Source organism: Nyctereutes procyonoides, unplaced genomic scaffold (genome assembly GCF_905146905.1).
Source record: "Nyctereutes procyonoides isolate TBG_1078 unplaced genomic scaffold, NYPRO_anot_genome, whole genome shotgun sequence".
NCBI lineage: Eukaryota > Metazoa > Chordata > Mammalia > Carnivora > Canidae > Nyctereutes > Nyctereutes procyonoides.
Window position 1 is genome coordinate 14649284 of NW_026575132.1, and position 21760 is coordinate 14671043.

Consider the following 21760-nt stretch of genomic DNA (forward strand, 5'->3'; position numbering starts at 1 on the left):
TTTTATTTATTTATTCATAGACAGAGAGAGAGGCAGAGACACAGGCAGAGGGAGAAGCAGGCTCCATGCAGGGAGCCCGATGTGGGACTCGATCCCGGGTCTCCAGGATCACACCCCAGGCTGCAAGCGGCGCCAAACCGCTGCGCCACCGGGGCTGCCCTACTTTTTATTTTCAAAAGAATATCAATCTTTTCGACATCATGTCATATAGTGTAGTTGTAACTATCAATACTTATATACATGTTTAGGGCTTATATGAATTCAACCTGGATTTCTTGAGGTAACATCAGAATATTAGAAGTCTACTTTAATCTATTTCCAAACAATCTTACAAATAATGAAAATAGTAATATCATTTGCATTGGGTTTGAACCAATTTTGAAAAAATACGCAACTTAGTACTTAAAGTATAGTTTCTCTTGACAAAGCCACACAGAAGTCCTTCCCCTTTTTATCTTGTTCTAAAAAGAGGAAATTACTTTGAATATCAAGGTGAAGACCTATGATTCAGAGAATTAATATTCTGGAGAAATTCAGAGCAACTCTGTTTTACTTCTTGCTCCAGCTATTAAGATAGAACTTGATTCCGCTAAAATGAAAAAAAAAAAATCCAGGGTGCAAATGTGGTAAACTGAATTTAATACATAATTATAGGTGTGCCTGCTAGCACAGTTGGAGGAGCCTGTGACCACTGATCTTGGGGTCATGAGTTTGAACCCTACAATGGGTGGAGATTACTTAAATAAATAAATAAACTTAAAAAGGGGGAAGGGGCAAAATTATAGATGCATTTACAATGGACATTGAGGTAAAAAAAAAAAAAATGAATCCAAGTTCATCAATTCTTCAAGTTAAAAAAGGCCAGGGGTAAGAAATGGTCATGTTAAGACAGCTAGAACCAGCTGGACAGATATGTTTAGTTTGTCAGGTCCAGTGGTCCCTTTCTCACCTCAGATTAAAATTTTATTCCTTACCTCACTGAACAGCTGCTTCTAACTTTCAGGTATTGTAATGTGAAACTTTAAGTGCTCATTAGAAATTCTAAGAGAGTATTCCCAAATCACCACATGATGCTACACTCATTTAGGTAGGAGCTCTATCAACACAAATTATTTTACCCTAAAAGTGTAAAAGTTGCTCAAAACATGACTTCTTTTCAACCAATTTATGCAGGTGACATCTGCTTACACATAGGAACAAGGATGAAGGTTATGTGTATACATATTTTAAAGATAAAAGTAAAAAGTTCACATTTTCTACCTGAAGGTAACAAGTATTTAAGTTTTGGAAAAATAATTGTGCATCTCTCTCTAAAACTCTACAATGATCCACATGGTTTCTGGAGAATTGAAAAAGAAATGAAAAAGAGATTATTTATGAAATAGTGTGAATTTTCCTGAGAATATAAAAGATAAATATCGTAAGATTCTTTCTCTAAAAACACCTCTATGTTTCTTAATTCAGCCAAGTAAAAATTCACTATCCTAGTGATAAAGGCTACTCTTACTATGCACATCCCATTTCTTAATGATGGTAAACATACTCTACATGGAACTCTTTTAACCAAAAGAAGCAAGATTATAGAACAATGCCAAACACCGCTTAAGTCTGATAGAAAGTAAATCTTCTCAATAATTCAAGTAATCATTCTTATGAATAATTCTTTTTCAATAAGTACATACCCCTTGCTACCTTTCAAGCACAGATTAAAAAATTCCAAAATTATTACCATTAATTACAACACCTAAGTAATTCCTATAATACCTGTTGTTTAAGCAGATTTCTATCATAATCAGGAACTACTTTATAAGACTGCAAACCAAACACAATGATGAGAAAAAATCTCTTAAAGTCTATTAAATAAAATCAAAAAAATCAAACATACTTTTCAAATAATTCCCCAAGTTTACTATTCCATTTTTTTCAAACTGCCATCTATTGTCTTTAGAAACCTTTCAAGGTTTACTTAGATTACCCCAGAACTCAATGTTTAAATTCACCACATTAAAAAAAAAAAAAAAAAAGACAAGAAAATTTCCAAGCCTACAAATGAAATCAAAGATGGATTCCCATGATTAGCTCTTACCTACGATCCTCTGATTTGGGGATGGGGTTGGTGCAGCGTTGGCTGTTATACTTGGCCACATATTCACATTGCTTGAAGGGGGCAGTCTTGTCCTCCAGAACGTGTCTGATACAGAAAGCGTACCCGTTGAGTCGCCGCTGCTTGCACAGTTTGGGGCTATATGAGCACAAGGGCTTATTGTCAACCTCAGAGAAGTGTATATGTTTCCCTTCATACATCACGTGACTCTATTCCTTGTGAACATCAGCTAAAAGACCACCACAAAAAAAAGAAACCCAAATGATAAATCAGAGAGTATAAGGCAGAGGTAAGTTGACAATTTCACTGAGGGACTTCTGGCCCCACAGCCATACCTGATTTTAAATCTTCTGCACCATAGCAATGTTAAGAGAACCCCAAGGATACCACAGTTTGGAATGCTGCAGAATCAAGATGAAGCAGATTGTCTACAAAAATATCAAAAGGCCTAGTTAACAAAAAGAAACAAGAAAGGCTTGCTCACCTGGGACATGAAATACTAGGGTATCACCCTTCCTAATGGATGGATTCTTCCTTGTAATCCATCATCCCAACATTAAATTCAAATAACAAGAGACATTATGAAATACCATGTTAAATACCAGGTATCTTACCCCTCCAAATTATACTAAGTAACTTTGTCATAAGGTGGCAGGTCTTTTTATTTCATTACTGGCGATCGAATGTTGTATCTATTTTCAGAACACAAATCTCTTCACAATACCACTGGAATGAACCTACAGACCTAAAATGTACCTCAGAAGTTCCACATTTTTTTACGTATTGGCAAAATATTTGGCAATTTGCAACAAACGTTTCTATGAAATACCAAAAGGGAAGGGGCAAATTCCTCTTTTAAAAGACCTTTTTTCCCTGTAATATTTCCCCACATTTATCCCATCCAAACTATAAACTTCTTGAGCCTAAAGACTATACCGCCACCTTTTAGTGCACTGCTATCCACATGTCGCACCCAATTACACTAAACAGGATAACAATCATGACTTAGAGAATGTTTGGAGTTTTAGTAACAAAATGGAAGAAAGAAATCACATAATACCCACTACTTCTCTGCACACACAATGTCCAGCAGAAACATTTACATATTATAACACCAGTCTACAATGAAATTGGACCAACTGTGGTATCAAGTCAGAACTGTAGTGGGCTGATGTGGTCTACCCACTTTCTCCAGAATCTACACATCACCCAGATGGCTTGGCAGAGTAGCCTGGATATCAGCCACAGAAAAACTCAATATTCTCTTCTTTACAAAACTATTAAATATGAAATTCCTCACACCCATGAATGTCAAGACACATATACACTTAAAGGTCAGAAGACATGTTTCCCAAAATCTGCTTCTTAGTGTTACCTTGAATAAATAATGCAACCTCAGTTTTCTTGTCTGTAAAATTGGGATAATAGCAGCTGTGTTATCATCAGGTTGCTCTAAGGATCAAGTGATACAAAGCATGCAACACCCCAACTACCTTGCCTAGTGCGTGTTCAGCACTGAACAAATGAAGTTATTAGAGAAATGTCAATGCAAAAAAAAAAAAAAAAGAAATGAAAATGCCAATGCTTATTATTTACATTCTACCTAATATAGGTAGAGAATCTGTATTGCCTCTGAGTATTTCACTTACTATAGCAGAAAGACACCTGAAATATTAGTTTAGTTAATAAGAATTGCATTCATTACCAAGTAAACCTAATGAGATATCAATGTAATTCAAAAGTAAGAGCTTTCCCTTTTTACTTTATTAGGATACAAGGGGAAAAAGTTGTATTAAAATTTTTAACTTAACTGCCCTAAAGGTCAAATTGTTCAAGGACAGGAAATATTTTGAAGCAAACCCATGCTTTTTCTTTTGGATGTTTCAGGGCGTGATCCCAGGGTCCTGGGATCGAGTCCCACATCAGGTTTCCCTCAGGGAACCTGCTTCTCTCTGCCTATATCTCTGCCTCTCTCTGTGTCTCTCATGGATAAATAAATGAAATCTTAAAAAAAAAATACACTGGATATAAATGAAAATATATCTATCTGTATGAGAATATTTTATAAGCCACAGAAAGAAGAATGGGGCAGGGTAGAGGGATAGAGAAGGACAACCTTCACTTTTAAGACATATTCTAGGTCTACAATCAGATGTGATATATCTAGACTGATGATTTCCTCTTTCTTTCCAATTTTTATATATCTTTTATTTCCCCCTTTTGAATTTGCCAGAACTGCTGGAATAATGTTAGTAATAAGGCGACCACTGAGGGATCCCTGGGTGGCTCAGTGGTTTAGCGCCTGCCTTTGGCCCAGAGCATGATCCTGGAGTCCCGGGATCGAGTCAGTCCCGAGTCAGTCCCGCGTCGGGCTCCCGGCATGGAGCCTGCTTCTCCCTCTGCCTGTGTCTCTGCCTCTCTCTCCTTCTATGTCTATCATGAATAAATAAATAAAATCTTTAAAAAAAATTTTAAAAGGCACCCACTGTTAATGCCTGTTAAATAAGAACTGCTTATTGTCAATGGGTGGAATAATGCAGACTTTCGTCATAAGACATATTTCCTGTTAAGGAAATATCAAGTAATTCCTGTTTTACTAAGAGTTGTTGCCTTAAAAAAAAAAAAAAACCCTCAGAATTGATGGTTAAATTTTACCAAATTCTTTTTCAGCTTCTTGAGAGAAAATCATTTTTTTCCTTTGTACTGTTAAAAATGTGGCTTTTAGTATTTCCTAATACTGATGTATTTCGTATTTCCTGATCTCCTGATACTTTATCCTGGGAACTTGGTCACTGTGTATTATTTTTTTTTAATGTGTTGCTAAGTTATACTTGCTAATTTTTAGGATTTTTAAGTTTGAGAATGGTCTAGAAGCTTAGTTTTTTGTTTTTCAGAACTTGGTATCAAAATAGTATTTCAAAAAATTATTTGGAAATCTTTCCCGGGGTCACTTGGGTGGCTCAGTCAGTTAAGCATCTGCCTTTGGCTCAGGTCATGATCCCAGAGTCCTGGGATCGCCCGCATGGGGCTCCGCGCTTAGCAGAACGCCTGCTTCTCCCTCTCCCTCTGCTGCTCCCCTTGCCTGTGCTCTTTTACTCTCAAATAAAATCTTAAAAAACAAACAACAATAACAAGCAACAACAACAACAAAACATTTCTGGAACAACTTAAACATCACTGCAGCTAATGTTCCTCAGAAGGTTGCCTGGGCCTCATACTGCCTTTCAACGCACATCAGGTCTTAAAATTTACCTGAACACAATTTAGCAACATGACCATTCAGACTCAATTTCCTAAATATCTGTGATTCACTCTTATATTCTGTGTATTCATACACAGGTGACATTTGTGCACTCTCCCTTTTGTTCATGATTAGCCTCAATAGTTTATCTGTTTAAAATTGTTACCGGCATTTTCAAATAAATAGGTAAGTCCAAATCTCTTGGCTTTATTAGTACCTCCGTGTTTGTTTTTTCTAAATTCATTAATTTCTGCTTTTATGTTTGCCAATACCTTCTTTCTGCTTCCTTTCCATTTATTTCTTTACTTATTTATTTTTTGGTAACTTCCTGAGCTGAATTATTTTACTGTATCATGCTTTCTTGCTTAGTTATTTATATTTATTTTCCTGAGTACTGCTTTAGTCATATCCCATAGGCACTAACACAGAATTTTAATTATTAGTACTTTTCTAGTTGATTTGGAGTCGATTTCTCAATTTTTCCTTTGGCCCAAGAGCTTCTTAAGTTTCTCAGATGGCAAAGTTTTATAGTTTCTTTTGCTTTAGTTTTAGTTAAGAATAAAGAGCATAGGGACGCCTGGGTGGCTCAATGGGTGAGCGCCTGTCTTTGGCCCAAGGCATGATCCTGGAGACCTGGGATCAAGTCCCACATCGGGCTCCCTGCATGGAGCCTGCTTCTCTCTCTGCCTGTGTCTCTGCCTCTCTCTGTGTGTCTCTCATGAATAAATAAATAAAATCTTAGAAAAAAAGAATAAAGAGCATAATCTGCATTTATCTCTGCTTTTTGGATCTGATATTTTCTTTGGGGTCTAATAAGTACGCTTGAAAAAGAGTATTCATTGTTTCCAGGGTATGTTGTTTGCCATTCTATGTATCATGTTATTAACCTTTTTATTTAAAGTCTTCTGAAGCACTGTTTTAGATCATGGGTCAGCAAACTGGTTTTAAAGGGCAAATTTGGCCCACTACCTGTTTTTGTAAATAGTTTTACTGGAACGCTGTCCTATTCATTGATTTACATGTTGTCTATGGCTGCTTTCACACTGTTAACAGCAGAGCTGAGTAGTTGCAAAAGAGATTTTATGGTCAGGATACCTAAAAAAAAATTCACTAAAAAAAAAAATAAATAATAAGTTCACTAAAATATTACTTGCTAATCCCTTTTCAGATGCAGCTCTTAGTGGATTTAACTTTTTTGCTCCAATCTGTCCTTCTCTACTAATAAATGAGTATAGACAATTTACAATTTTCTATTTGTTTATGATAGTTTGTCATAATTTCATCTTATTGTTTTGGTAACCCTTTTAGCTTTTAATTTTTTATTACATATTTCACTATACAGTCTGTTTTCTTGGAAGATTTATAGTCTATGGGGCACGTGGGTAGCTCAGTGGTTGAGCGTCTGCCTTTGGCTCAGGTCATGATCCCAGGATCCTGGAATCGAGTCCCACATGAGGCTTCTCACAGGGAGCCTGCTTCTCCCTCTGTCTGTGTCTCAGCCTCTAGTCTCTCATGAATAAATAAATGAAATCTTAAAAAAAAAAAAAAGATTTATAGTCTATATCCTTGAGATAACATCTCTTTACTCCACACTAAGAAAATTAGTATACAGTTGACTCCTGAACAATGCAGGAATTAGGTGCACCAATATCCTACATAGTCAAAAATCCAAATACAACTTTTGCCTACTGCTGACCAGAAGCCTTACTGATAATGTAAACAGTTAACACATATTTCACGTTATACATATTATATACTATATTTTTACAATAAAGCCAAATAAAATATTAATGAAGTCATAAGGAAAATATATTTACAATACTGTATTTATACAAAAAAATCCCAGGTTAGACCTGCACAGTTCAAACCATGTTGTTCAAGGGTCAGCTGGACTTAGTATTATTGTGATTGATCTCATGCTATGAACGAGAAAAATTTTCATTTTTGTAACCATCTACCCAATCCCCAACTCTGAATTTTTCCCTTATATTTCTACATTGCCACAGTATTAATATTAGTTCTACACTTAAATTCATTTAATATTAATCACTAATCCTTTTAACATAGTTTTCAATTCATGTCTTGATTCAAGAGTCACCTCCCTTCACCAGTCCTGCCCCCTCAACCCCCACATCCCACCTGCCTGACTGACTTATAAGAACTAAGCCGTGGTTTTTCTGTTTGGAAATATATGTCAACTGATATTAAACTATAGCTTGCCTGGACATAAAATTCTTGGGTCATATTTTTCTTGACTAGTGACTTTGCATCTTTTTTCCCACATCTTACAGAATGGAAAAGCCTGTAAGGCCGGCCTCTTTATTTCATATGAGACTTGATTTTTTTTCCCCATTTTGACCTAACAATAGTCTTTACATTTAAAGACTAGAAACCATTCTAGAATTTCAAGTCTTTAATTGTGGGGAACTCTTATTAATGACTTGACAAATTCTACTTCAATGATTCTGTATGTCAGGGGTGTCAATTATTGGCATGCTAAATTCACTGTTTCAGGGGTACCTCGGTGGCCCAGTCGGTCAAGCATCTGCCTTCAGCTCAAGTCATGTTCTTGGGGTCCTGGGATCTAGCCCCATATGGGGGCTCCCTGCTCAGCGGAGAGTCTGCTTCTCCCTCTCCCTCTGTTCTCTCCCACTGTCTCTCTCAAAAAAAGAAAAAAAGAATTCACTGAGTTTCAAATCTATTACCCTCTAGTCTTTCCCATTTTTTTTTTTTTTAAGATTTTATTTATTTATTCGTGAGAGACACAGGCAGAGGGAGAAGCAGGCTCCATGCAGGGAGCCTGACGTGGGACTTGATCCCGGGTTTCTAGGATCACACCCTGGGCTGAAGGCGGCACTAAACCGCTGAGCCACGTAGGTAGGCTGCCCTGTTTCTTAATTTTTACTGGTTTCCATTTTGGATTGCTCAGATCTCTCAAGCTTACTTCCATTATTCCCAGCTAGAGTGTATATCTGCTGCTTTGAAAGTGACCTTCATTTCTGTAATGACTACATTCTTTTCTTTTGTAACCTGGTTCCATCAGTTCACTCTTATCTCTTCCTGTTGTCTTATCATTGATTTCTTGAGCTTTTGTGTCTCATCTTTAGACTCCTGCCTCAGAGGACCCATATCTCACCCCCAACTCCACATGCCACCTCCCACTATAGGGAACTGTTCATAATTTTCACTTGCTGTGCTGTTTCTGAAAAGGATTATCACCAACACTCTTCCCTTGAATGCTGCCCTCGTCTCCCCAACTCAGAGGCCCACACGCCATAGATTTTCAGGGGATGATAATGGAGGCTTTATTTCTCTTCAGTTGACCAAGATCAGCAGCTGTAAGGCTACCTGTTGCCAGTTTCTCCTTCATTCTAAACTTCTTGGTGAAACAGTATGACGGCACAACCTGTAATTCAGCCCCACCTCTTGCCACTCAGGGAGCCCAATGTACACCCCAACTTTGCCATTGCACATAGGCAGCTTATGGGTTTGGTTCCCATGGTGTGTCAGCCACTTGGGAGAAAGCTGCACCCTCACTCTGCCTGAGTTCATGCTCCCCTGCCATCCTTCTTCCTGCCTCAGTTCAATTTCCACTGCAAATACCAGCACTAATTCACATACTCTGGTATATAAGGTTTCGTTAGTTATCAAAGAATGAGCTGCTTTTCTGTTTCTTGCACTCCTTATTTATTTCTAGTTGGTTTAGAGAGAACAAAGATGTCAGTACTTCACCATCATTAACCAGAAATACATTTTAAAATTCTGTATAGTAAAATACATCAAAATTAAAACTAACATCACAAAACAAATGTCTTATCTAATTTTTTACAACAAACAGATTACTTCTGTAATCTAGTTTTTTAAAGAATCAATACGCTATTAAAAAGTTAATAAGCTTAAAAAAGTTAATAAGTTTGACTCAATTCATTTCACTATTTTTTTTATTTATTTACGATAGTCACAGAGAGAGAGAGAGGCAGAGACACAGGCAGAGGGAGAAGCAGGCTCCATGCACCGGGAGCCCGACGTGGGATTCGATCCCGGGTCTCCAGGATCGCGCCCTGGGCCAAAGGCAGGCGCTAAACCGCTGCGCCACCCAGGGATCCCTCATTTCACTATTTATTAAACATTTCTGAAAAGCCCATCATTTTCTCAGAAACTGTGGGAAATATATTATTAGTAAAAGACATGTTTTAACTAATATAACTAATATAACACTGTGTGTTAACTGTAATTAAAATAAAGACATACTGAAAAAAAGAGACAGAATTTTCTCCTTTAGAAGATATAGTCTATAAGATGAGATGCATTCAAAAAGAAGCACATAGCTGGAGGACCTCACCCACAGCTCTGAGCACCCAGACTTCTGGTCTCATTGAATCTCTTTTTTTAAGATTTTATTTATTTATTCATGAGAGACAGAGAGAGAGAGAGAGAGGGAGAGGAGCAGAGACACAGGCAGAGGGAAAAGCAGGCTCCATGCAGGGAGCCCAATGTGGAACTCAATCCGGGTTTCCAGGATCACACGCTGGGCCCAACGCAGGCGCTAAACCGCTGAGCCACCCAGGGATCCCCTAGTCTCACTGAATCTAAGAGGCTGCTCCCTCTGTCCAGAGCAGTGGTCATCTTCCCTCTTTGTGAGCCCCTTCCCCACCTCTGGTCAGCCCTAGGCCAAGGCTTCAGGACCTACTGCAGATTCCCAAAGGCTGAGTTATTCTGTGCAATCATCACATTCTACTGTAATTGCCTGTTTTTCTGTTGTCTTCCCTCCTAAAAAAAGAAGTTCCCAGAGGGTAAACCACTTTCCGTTCATCACCATATCCCAAGGCCTAACACAGTCCCCAGAAGTTAACAGGTGCTCATTAATACATGCTGCTTACATAAATAGCTTCTGTGACAGTAACTTTTTTTTTAAAGATTTTATTTATTCATGAGAGACAGAGAGAGAAGCAAAGACACAGGCAGAAGGAGAAGCAGGCTCCCTGCAGGGAGACCAATGCGGGACTTGATCCCAGAATCCCGGGATCACGCCCTGAGCCAAAGGCAACCCAACCTCTGAGCCACCCAGGCATCCCTGTGATGGTTAACTCTTAATTCCTGGTGGTCTACCTGAAACAACAGTTACTAGATTCACTCAGGGACCATTAAATAATTTTTAAAAAAATCACCAAATTAGGACTTCAGATAGTCTACACAATGATTTCTAATAGCCACGGTTATACAGCAAGACAAAGTATAATTTAAAACTTGAAATTTTTTAAATATTCCAGTACATCTCATGAACATCAAATAGATGTCACATAATTGCTATTCAGCAAATAATGTTTGAAAAATATATAAGAATGCATTAAATCTGCCTATTCAACATCTTTCTAACTCGAAGAATTCACTAATCTACCCAACTGCACTCTTTCAGTATTTGTGACAAGTTGCCAAAACTCTCACTAATCACCTCTATGACATTATAAAGAGGTGTTTAATTTCAACATCTTATAAACAACTTCTCTTCGATCTTAATTTTTTTTCTGTGATTTTCTTCCCATTTCTTTGATTTTTAATATTTTAAAATCCTACTAAAAGCCAACTCTGTATAATTCTTTCCATCTTCCTTCCTTTTTTTTTTTTTTTAATCAACCAACACTTGATTTTCAAATCCCTCTATTAAATGTTCAATTTAGGGGTGCCTAGGTGGTTCTGAGAGTTAAGTGACGACTCTTGATTTCCACTCAGGTCATGCTCTCAGGGTTGTGAGATACAGCCCTGCATTGGGCTTGAGGCCGGATGTGGAGGCTCCTTAAGATTCTCTCTCCCAGGAAGCCTGGGTGGCTCAGCGGTTGGGTGTCTGTCTTTGGCTCATAGTGTGATCCTGGGATCTGGGATCGAGTCCCACATCAGGCTCCCTGCATGGAGCCTGCTTCTCCCTCTGTCTGCCTCTCTCTCTGTGCCTCTCACGAATAAATAAACAAATCTTTAAAAAAAAAAAAAAAAAAAAAAGATTCTCCCTCTCTGTCCCTCCCCCACAGCTCATGTTCTCACTCTCTAAAGAAAAAAAAAAAAGCGCAATTTATTCTTCATACTTAATATTTCCAATTCCCTAAAGTATTAAGACTCACTTTACGTAACGAATCTTGGAGGAAAATGGCTCCCTGCTTCAAAATCGAACTTCCTACTAAATGAGTGTTATTTAATATCAAAATCACTTTGTCTATAAACTGGAAACAATCATTCATCTGGTCTTCTCTACATCAATGAGTTTTTCTTTTTAATTAAAAAAGAAATCATAACGAGCACTAAGGCAGATCTCAGAAAAAATACTACTTTTTTCTTCATTTTTACATGTAGCCTCGTACAATTGAAGTTCTTTACCCCAACTCCAAAGGCGAAATTCAGGGAGCCTTCATGTAACATTTGTAGTAAGATACAAAGAGAGGAGGGGTGCCTGAGTGGTTCAGCTGGTTAAGTGTCTGCCTCCAGCTCAGGTCAGGATCTCAAGGTCCAGAGATGGAACCCCACCTCCAGTGGGGTTCCCTGCTTGTGGGGAGTCTGCTTCTCCCTCCGCCCCTCCCCCCGCTCATGCTTTCTAATAAAAAAATCTTAAAAAGATATAAAGAGAAGAAACGTATAAAGTCCACATGATCTTAATCAAATTCTTACAGACCCTAATATTTTAAACCTTATCGCACGGCCTAATCCATGAAGAAGAAAAGCTGTGCCCTAAGCTCTACTTTTTTACGCATGATCAGTATCACTTCAAAATAGAAGAAAAAATCCTAACCAGCAACTGTAGATGTTATCTTCAGCTGCGGAAATAACTTGTTTGGAATATAAGTGGATCTATGCTCCCTTAAAGAAGAGAATGCAAGTAATTAAGCACTTTAGAGCAGCAGCAGAATATACACCCTTATTCATTACCAAAAGGCAAGAGTAACGATTACTGAGAATAGTCTCACAGAATGAATATTTCCACAGCATACATATCCATATACTGGAATTCAAAAGCAGGGAATAATGTTTAGGTGTAAAAATCTTAAAAACACCTTCCTTGATATTATATGCTGAGTTTAACTGGAAAATAAAAAAGCAAGTCCTTTCCATAGTTTCTTCTTTGCAATTACAGAGGAATAAGACATTAGCAGGGAGAAAAGGAAGACAAGATTTTCACAAAAGCAACCTATGGCCCTTTCAGTCTCCCCAAAGCAACACACAAAGCAATCTGACCAAGATATGAACATTAGTCTCTTTGGGACTACCACTGTACCACATCCATGTGGAAACTCTGCATGTCATTACTGTTCTTTTGAGTCTCGTGTTTCAGAAGCATGTTCATTTCACTGCCACAGCATTTTCCCCTAATTGCTATCTGTAATTTTATATTCTATCCCTGTTTCAGATCTAGATCAACAACATACCTTGCAATTTTTGTAAATCCGGCACCTAAATTTCCAGAATGCTAGCTTTCTAATATATTCATTAACACAATGAAAAACACATTCACTTATCAGAGTCCTATACTTTCAGGTCTTAAAAAACTTTTCTCCCCATTTTAAGCTTTTTTTGAAATAAGTTTTAGCTCAACTTCACGGAGCTCAAAAAGGTAATGAGATTCTAAACAGTTGAGCATGTTCATTAAAAAAACAAAAACAAAAACCTAACATCCCACATATCAACATGGAAAGTGGTAAGATTAGATGCTGAAGTGATGAAAATCTGCCCACTGATGTGATCTGAAGAGAAAGATCAGAGAGAAAAATTGTCTATCACCTCCAAATATAAATAATACTCAGCACAACTAAAGTTCAAAATAAAGTAAATAAGTGCTCACTGAACATCGATTATGTGCCTAACACCGTGCTCAAACAGCACTGTACAAATCAGTCTGCATAATGAATTTAAATTAAAATGGCCTTTACGCTGGTTGAGTTCCTCAGCTGATTCATGAGAAAGGTAAGGCTGGTTTACCAAGCAGGTGAAAGCACCCTTCGGCTCTGGTGCGCATCAAAGGTGATGGTCCAACCTGGTTCTGCCAATTACTAGGTGTGTGACCTGGGCAAACTATTTAGGTTTGAGTTTTCTCATATGTAAAGAGCGGACTATAATAGCATGTACCTCATTGAGTCGTTTAGGAGAATTAAATTAGGTATTTCATGAACCGTACTTAGCATGGTACCCAGCACATAGTAATCACTTAATCTTAACTACTATTAGAAGCAGTAAGTAGTAGTTTATTGGTATTATCATTTTAATCTAGAATCTGCAGGGCTAAAATGCACTCTCCAGCTGCTAGTGCTTTTCTGAATGGTACAGGGTAATTCTCCCTTAAGTCAGACCCTCCCAAACTTCTTGGGGCTAGCGTTAACAGAATCCACTAAGAATTGTTTCCTATAATCCATATTAAGAATCCAATGTTAGGGATCCCTGGGTGGCGCAGCGGTTTGGCGCCTGCCTTTGGCCCAGGGCACGATCCTGGAGACCCAGGATCGAATCCCACATCAGGCTTCCGGTGCATGGAGCCTGCTTCTCCCTCTGCCTGTGTCTCTGCCTCTCTCTCTCTGTGTCTCATGAATAAATAAAATCTTACAAACAAAAAAAAACCAATGAGCAGCGCTCGTTTGGTCACAGCATTTATGAGCTCCACTTAATAGTCCTTTACAACAAATGCTTTCTGTGTCCCTATCCATGCCACAGTCACTCTCAATTGTTGTAGAAACCCTATATTGTAGGACCAGAAGAAAAACTAAGTTATAGCTATAGTCCTCAAAGTTCTTTTGTTCTAAGAATCTGAAACTAATGGTCTCTGTTGCTAAATTCCATATACACTTTTCCATCTTTATCTTACTTAACCTCTGCAGCATTTGACACTTGACCACTTTCTCTTTCTTGAAAATCTCTTTCTGGCAGCTCAGTGGCTTCCTTTCTCTTGCTCCCACACGTAAAATATTGATGTTTCCCAAGATTTTCTTATTCTTGTTTTGGAGGGATGCAAGATGAAATGCCTATATGTGCTGTGCCACAGGGGTGGGCCAGGGGCAGGCTGGCCAACTTTGCTCATCTAAAGGTGGCTCACTCAAACCACTTCCAGCAAGTTGTCCTGACTTTTCTTTTTTTTAAGATTTTGTTCATTCATGAGAGATAAAGAGAGAGGCAGAGACATTGAGGGAGAAGTGGGCTTCTCAAAGGGAGCCCAATGTGGGGCTCGATTCCCGGATCTGGGATCATGCCCTGAGCCAAAGGCAGATGCTCAACCACTGAGCCACCCAGGTGTCCCAGGTGTCCTGATTAAAAAAGAAAGAAAGAAAGAAGAAAGAAAGAAAGAAAGAAAGAAAGAAAGAAAGAAAGAAGAAAAACGCAGATCTACGGTTCTAATCTTTGCAAATTTTCAAAAGGTAGAATCCAGATTTCCCCACAAAATCTCCTTCCCAAAAAGTGTCAGCAGCCCATTGTTAAAATAAAGATGCCGGACCTTGAGCAAGTTACTTCATAAATCTGTTTCCTCATCTATGAAATGGCAGTGATAAAGCCACAGACATATAAAAAGTGTATAAAACAAAACATTTCTGCAGCCTTTCATTTTATCTTCCACTCTACATCTACCCCAAGACTACGGGTTATGATTCCAGAGTTTTAAACCACATGCACGAATTGTAAACACACATAAATGCATTCTTCTGGAGAAGAATCCAGAGTTCATCAGATTCCCCCAAAAGATTAAGAACCAGACTAAGCCAAATGTTTCTGCTTCTACAGCTTCAGCTGTCATGTCTGAAAGGATGATCCCCCAATTTACGTCTGGCCAGCCTATGCAGACCACTTTACCTCTGTGAGCAGCCTCTCCACTGACTTCTCTCCATCTCCACTGTCAATGCCATGGCCTCAGTTCAAACCTTCCATCTTTGCAGCTGCCTCACTGGCCTGTTCCAGTCTTGCCTTCCTTCACTCTACTCTGTACAACCCGGGTCCTCTAAAACGCAAATAATTTACTTGGCCAAAGGCCTTAAGGGTCTGGTAGGATCATAAAAGGAACCGAAACTCCCGAGCCCACCTCATAAACTCCTCAGGACCCAGCCTTGGAGACCTCCCACTATTTATTCCTATTCCTACACTCCTACAATTTGCAACACAGAATACTCTTTTGTCCTCAGGCATTTATTCATACTAGCAGGTCCCACCTCTTGGAATGCCTTTCTAACTCCTCCCAATCGCTAAGGGCAGGAACTCTAAAAGTCTAGAAATCCTGGAAAGTCCTACTTCTCTTTAAGATTTACCCCTAGGCCAGAATAAATAGGTTATCTTCCTCCAGGCTAATCTATCCCTTATCATTCAATGTGGTAAATGGCATCCTTTTTTTCCCCCCCTCACTAGACTAAAAACTCCTCAAGGGCAGAGAATGTGTCTCCGTATAAGGAGGCCACTGTGACCAATAGGAAGCCAATCCAGTAAATGAATGAAACTACACCGGTCCTGGCAACTCCCATCATGCCTCAGGTAAACACCCCACCCTCCCAGGATAAACCCACCTAAGTCCCGGACTAGGGCTTCCTCAAAGCTATGCGGCACACTTGCCAGCAGGCCGAGAACTGCCAAGTGTGTCAAAGAAGCAACCAGAAGTAACCCCACTTTCTTTGCCTGCTGATGCACTTACCAGTCCTTTACATCCGCCAACTCCCAGAATTCAACAGCTAGACCACCATCAAGCTGCTGAGGCTTCTATGAATATATTGCCAACTTTTTACTGGCACAAAAACATTTATTTGCCCCATGAAGATAATTATAATATTCTATCTGTACTCAAATGCTTACTGGTATTAGTAATACCTATGGAGCCAAGAACTTATTCACACTGAAAAATCTCACATCCAGAATAGCAAAAACCTTCAGAGGAAAAAAATATTATATAAAAGTCACGCATCAGCCACCATTCTAAAAACTATGTGCGATTCCTCATTTAATAGCCACGGCAACCCTATAAAAAAGTGTTATTATCACCCCTTTTCACAGATGAAGAGACCGAGACTTCATGAAATTAAGTAATTTGTCCCAGTCACATGAGATTTGAGGCCTGTTTGACTTCAGAGCCCAAGCGCTTAACCAACACAAAACTACACAATACTGTTAAATGCAAGATCCTAAGAGTGTGTTGCAAGTACACACACACACACACACAAAATCACACAAGGAGAGAGAACACAACAAAAAATGTTAACAGTGGTTGTCTCCTGAGTGTGAAAAATAAGGTCTGGGCGGGATGAATATGAGCATGACTTTTAGTCAGAAAAAACCAAAACAGGCAAATAAGAGAGACAGTATTTAAAAATGTTTTAATAAAAAAAAGGTTAAGGTGGGTTAGGGGACTAGTTAATGAGCACCTACTAAGAGCCACGCACATGGGCTATCTCGTCTAATACTTCTATAAAAAAATGTTACATTTCATTTTACAGATAACGAAACCAAAGATTACGTGGCCCACCCAGTGGAAGAGCTAGGATTAGAACCCAAAGCCCAGGGACGCCTGGGTGGTTCAGTGGTTGAGGGTCTGGTCCGCCTCCGGGTCAGGTGGTGATCCTGGGGTCCAGGGATAGAGTCCCACACTGAGCTCCCCACAGGGACCCTGCTTCCCCCTCTGCCAGTGTCTCTGCCTCTCTGTGTCTCTCATGAATAAATCAATAAAATCTTAAAAAAAAAAAAAAAAAGAACCCAAAGCCCAGTCCAAATGTGTCTGACTGCAGGATACCACACTACAAATAAAAGTTAACTGAGAAGCTGTTTAAAAACAAACTACAATCTGGGAAAGAATCAGAACGACATAGCCTGACATATTAAGTGAAGGTGGGAAAAGATAGAGGCTTAAGGTTTTAACTTTAGTCAAGAGTTATCTCTGCAAGTATCTCACAAGAGCCAGAAGCATGATCTCTAAAATCAGCCATGACTGTGAGGACTCTGGGACAGACGGGTACCTGATGGGAGTGGGAAGGAGATTCCATTGCTGTTTGTTTTGCAAAGCAGAATGGCAATAGCATGAGTTACAAGGACTTAAATGTGACTCCATTGTATATGCAGCAGAGTATCTGCTTTGGGGACAATTGGCTGCCTCCGACCCAGTCTCACCTATTCATCTATTGTTTACAAGTTACCAGGTGTATGTGGGGAGAAACGGGGTGTTACATGTCTGAGAACGTTGCCAACTGCATTCAGAGATAAATGACCTCTCATTATTTAGAACTACTGTTCCAAACCTGGATAGTGAGAGCCTCGAACCCTTGGGAAACATCTCAGGTAAGAATGAATGGATCAGCACTTTTTTTGAAACGACAGGTTTAATTTTCTGTGCTCTGACTTCAAAATTTTAAAATCCGTATAAACTAAAATTCATGTCTCTAAAATAGTAGTATTCGGTTTCTCTCTAAAATCACTTGCTGAGGAAAATAGCTGGGGTGGGAGTATACAAATTTCCTTATACCATCCTTCAGAGGAAATAGAACGTGCTTATTTCAGACTTACAAATTAAACATCTACTTTTGATTTCGAAACTAAATATTTAATGGTGAAAAATATATTACCTTGGCAATTTAAAATTAATTCAGTATTTGCCCTGAAAGTCTCAGTAGTTTCAAATAAAATGTAACTTTTTAAAAAAATCAAATCCTCCCATTCCCTCAAGAATAAAGTAGCCCATGAGGCGATTAGATTAGGAAATTTATGTAGGTTTGGGACAGGACGGGGAAAAGTAGAAAACTTTTGGGATTTGTACACACGTAAGGCTTTTGAAAGCTCAGAAGTCCACAATATCCCTTAAAGATATCGAATTATGGGGCAAAGAGATCTTTTTAAATCCTCACATGTTCTAGGAAAAGAGACTCACTGAACGATTTTCTCCCATCCAACATGCTCTAAAAATAAGGGCGAGCTATAACAGAAGTAGCAATTCTGGGTGCGCAAGTATATGAAAATGCCCAAGTCAATAAGCAATTTCAGTTAATCAATAAAGTTAAACAACCATTAAATGTAATTTGCATTTTTTGTATGAAATCCATACAACCTCAAATACCAAGCTTTTCTTAAGCAAAATGCTAAATGGCTGGATATCTGTCATGGTGGAGAGACAGAAGGAGATTTATTTTAGGCAGACAAAAGGAAAAGAAAGCCACACTTAGTAAGAATCACAGAAGGAGTCTCACTTCCACGCCTGACAGAAGTCAGACCAAGTCATGGGTTATCTAGTGCCCTGCAAGTGCCAGCTTTTCACTAGGTAACAGTGCTCTGGGGGTAGTGCGGCCAGAACGTGGAACACCTCCGCCGGGGAACTACAGCCTGCTAGGCGAGGCAGGACACACTCTCAACCACAGAACATAATGCCCTAGGCCCCCTAAAAAAAGGGGGTGGGGTGGGGAGGGTGGGTAGTAAAAAAGGAACAAATGAAAAGAGGAAAAATAACCTCCAAAGTTGCCCACACCGGGAGCTGGTGGTGGGGGCAGGGCCCATTAACATTTCCACTTCCATACTAAAGAACAACCAGAAGGAGGTTAAGTGTAGCCACAGGAAACATCCCATCCCTGAAAACCAGGAAATCTAGATTTGGAAATTTTAAGTTTTTTGACTTTTTTTTTTTTTTTTTGCAACTTTCAATGCTCATGGCACCAGAAATCAAGCTAAAATTAAATCCGTTTAAACATAGAAAAAAAAAAAAAGAATTTTTACCCAAACCACACTTGTGTCAGCTATGTTCAGTTCCCTGGGGGGGGGGGGAGGCTCTTCCACCGACCCTTCTGAGTCGGGGGCAATAACAAATTCTTCTTAAAACCCCCGTTTTTCTAGCTCTAGCCATCGAACGCAAGGCTATCCCACAAATCCGAAGAGTTATTATTGTCAGGATAAATCAACCACTCATCCTTAAACTGTTAGACCTTGTGTCAGGAGCTGCCCTGCCCACCTCCTCTCCCTCCTCCTGATCTTTTTTAAGGCTTCCTGAGGGTTCTGACAACCAGGGTCTCCCCCCCACACACACACCTCACCGCACCGCACCCCACCCCACCCTTGGGCTCCACTCCTGGGGCGGATTTATTACCAGCCCCTGACCACAGAGGGCAGGAAACTCCTAGGCCTGGGGAGGGGAGGGGGGGGGGTGGGGGTGGGGAGGGGAGGGAGGGGAGGGAGGGGTGGGGGTGGGGGTGGGGGCCGCCGCAGCAGCGCAGCCCCCTCTCCTGTCAGTCTCCCCGCCGCTCCCTACGTCGTTCCCTCCGCGGGGACCGCCCAGGACGGGGGCTCGAGACCCACGCGAGTCCGGGAGGGACGCGGGGCGGCGGGTGCTTCCTCGGAAACCAACACCCCCGCTTTCGGGGGCTAAGAGCTTTTTAAAAGAAAAAAAAAAGAGAGAGAGAGAGAGAGAGAGGCGATTAGGAGAGCCTGCCCGGTAGAAATACCACCTGAATTTACCTCCTCCTCTCCCACAGCAAAAGCCCAGTCACTAACTAATAAGCAAAAAAAAAAAAAAAAAAAAATTCCCTGGAAAACTTTTTCCGAAGGGGCAGAGCGGGCCCCCCTCCCCAGCCGGGGCGCCGGGGTCGCGGGGTCGCGGGGGCGTGGGGGCGCGCGGGCCGCAGGGCCGCCGGGGAAGGGCCCGCCGGGGAGCGGGGTGGGGCGCGGGCGAGGGGTGCAGGGGCGGAGTACCTTGGACGGACGGGAACTGGCAAAGAGTTGCCCACTAGCCGAGTGCTGCCCCCCGCGCCCTCGGGGGTCGCGGGCGCTAGGACCAGGGCTCCCCGCCAGGAGGGCAGCCCCCAATTCGGGCCTGAGAGGAAACTTTCCGGGCCGCGGCTGCACCTGACTCCTCACCGCCCCTCCACCCCACCCCACGCCCGCCAGGCCGCCCGCCCCGCCCCGGCCCGGCCCGGCCGCCCGGAGCGCCGAGGGGGGATAAATAAATTCAACTATTACCGGAATCCCGGGGGGGGGGGGGAGGAAGAGGAGGAAGGGGAGGACGGGGAGGAGGGGGAGGAGGGGGTGCGGGAGACCGGGGGGAAGGGGCGGGCGGGCGCCCATTGCCCACTGCGAGGCCTGCCGCCCCGCGGGGAGCCTCCCGGCCGGGCGCCCCGGGCCCCGCAGCGCCGCCGTCCCGCCCGGAGGCCCCGGGGGAGCCGGGGGGCCGCGCGGAGGCCCGGGGCGCGGGGCAGGGCGCGGCCGCGGAGGGGCCCGGCCGCCCGAGGCCTAGCCGGCCGCCGCCACCCCCCGCCCCGGCGCACCCCCCCACGCACACCCCGGCCCGCGCAGGCCGCGCCGCCCGCCCGGGCCCGGCCGCCCCCCAGCCCCGCGGGGCCGCCCCCCCGCGCCCCCGCCGCCCCGCCGCCCCGCCGCCCCGGCGCCGGCCCCTCTCACCCTTTCATCCTCTGCCCGGGGCCTGACGCGGGCCGGCGGATCCCCGGCCTCACGTAAGCGCGCTCGCCGCCCGCCCTGCCCGCGCGGCCCTGCCCGCCGCCCTACGGGAGCCCGGGGATGTGGGCCGGGCCTCGGGCCGCCTCTGCTTACCTTTCAGCTGCTTTTTTTTTTTTTTTTTTTTTTTTTTTTTTTTTTCTCTCTTCTCCTCCTTCCCCCCTTTCTCCCTCGGCCGGGCTGACAGATCGGAGTGAGAGGCGCTGGCGATGGACCGGGAGGCTCGGCTGCCGCTGCTGCTGCTCCCCCCTGGGCTCCGGCGGGAGCCTTTCCCGGTCAGGCAAGAGGGGTGAGGATCATATTTTTATTTTGGAAACTCAAAAGTGCTCCCGGGGTCGGTGATTATTAAGGGGAAATCCCTGAATATACTCTGCAGCCAAGAAGGCAGGGCTGCCGGGGCCGCACTAGAAGAGGCGGCAGCCTCCTACAGCACCACTACAGGCACTGCGAGGACATAACACCAGAGAGCCGCTCCTCGGCCTCCGAAACGACAACTTTCCTACCATCTTGGAGGCCGAGCAAAGGGGGGCCGGGGGGAAAAGTGCACCCGCTCCCGATAAAGTACACATCTCGACTTCTCATCTCCGGAAAACCGTCCACACCGGCCGTCTACACCGGCGCCTGGGGCGGGGGGAGCGGGGAAGACCCCGGGGGTGCTTGAGAAAAACCCTCTCCGTGGCACCCCCGGGGGGAGAGGGGGGGATGTTTCTGCATCTTCTGCTGGAAAGAAATCTTTACAAGACACAGGTTTTCCGGTGATTATTGTTTTTCTATTTTCTATTTAAAAAAAAATTTTTTTTGGGGGGGGGTCCATGTCGTTGGCAGTGGTGTTTTAATTTTAATTTTATTTTTCCAGGCTAACTAACCATGATTTTTTTTTCTCCATTGCAGAGCCAAGTTCTATGTCTGTGGGGGGAGGTGGGGGTCAGTTTATACATTTGCACTAGCCACTTCGTCTGTCTGTGTGTTTTTACCTATTTACAGGTTGCCTTGTG

General features: G+C 42.2%; 1 protein-coding gene and 1 long non-coding RNA gene across 11 annotated transcripts in view; one reads left to right on the forward strand and one right to left on the reverse strand.

The window, feature by feature from the left end:
- The window catches only part of INO80D (INO80 complex subunit D), a 68613-nt gene extending 47707 nt beyond the window's left edge, over positions 1 to 20906 (reverse strand). Inside the window, exons 1-3 of one of the 7 annotated variants that reach the window (XM_055345151.1) lie at positions 20862 to 20906; positions 2440 to 2532; positions 2087 to 2333 (exon numbers count right to left, since the gene is read on the reverse strand). In XM_055345151.1, the coding sequence (XP_055201126.1) occupies positions 2087 to 2304 (218 nt within the window). In that variant the 5' untranslated portion in view covers positions 2305 to 2333; positions 2440 to 2532; positions 20862 to 20906. Of the gene's footprint in view, positions 1 to 2086; positions 2334 to 2439; positions 2533 to 20006; positions 20169 to 20711 lie in introns of those variants that run through there. The other 6 variants (XM_055345150.1, XM_055345154.1, XM_055345152.1 and 3 more) reach the window with 6 other exon arrangements.
- LOC129522771 (uncharacterized) overlaps positions 20669 to 21760 on the forward strand; it is a 34959-nt gene continuing 33867 nt past the window's right edge. The window contains exons 1-2 of one of the 4 annotated variants that reach the window (XR_008666984.1): positions 20669 to 20764; positions 20953 to 21520. This is a non-coding gene — a long non-coding RNA (uncharacterized LOC129522771). Of the gene's footprint in view, positions 20765 to 20903; positions 21521 to 21760 lie in introns of those variants that run through there. The other 3 variants (XR_008666986.1, XR_008666985.1, XR_008666983.1) reach the window with 3 other exon arrangements.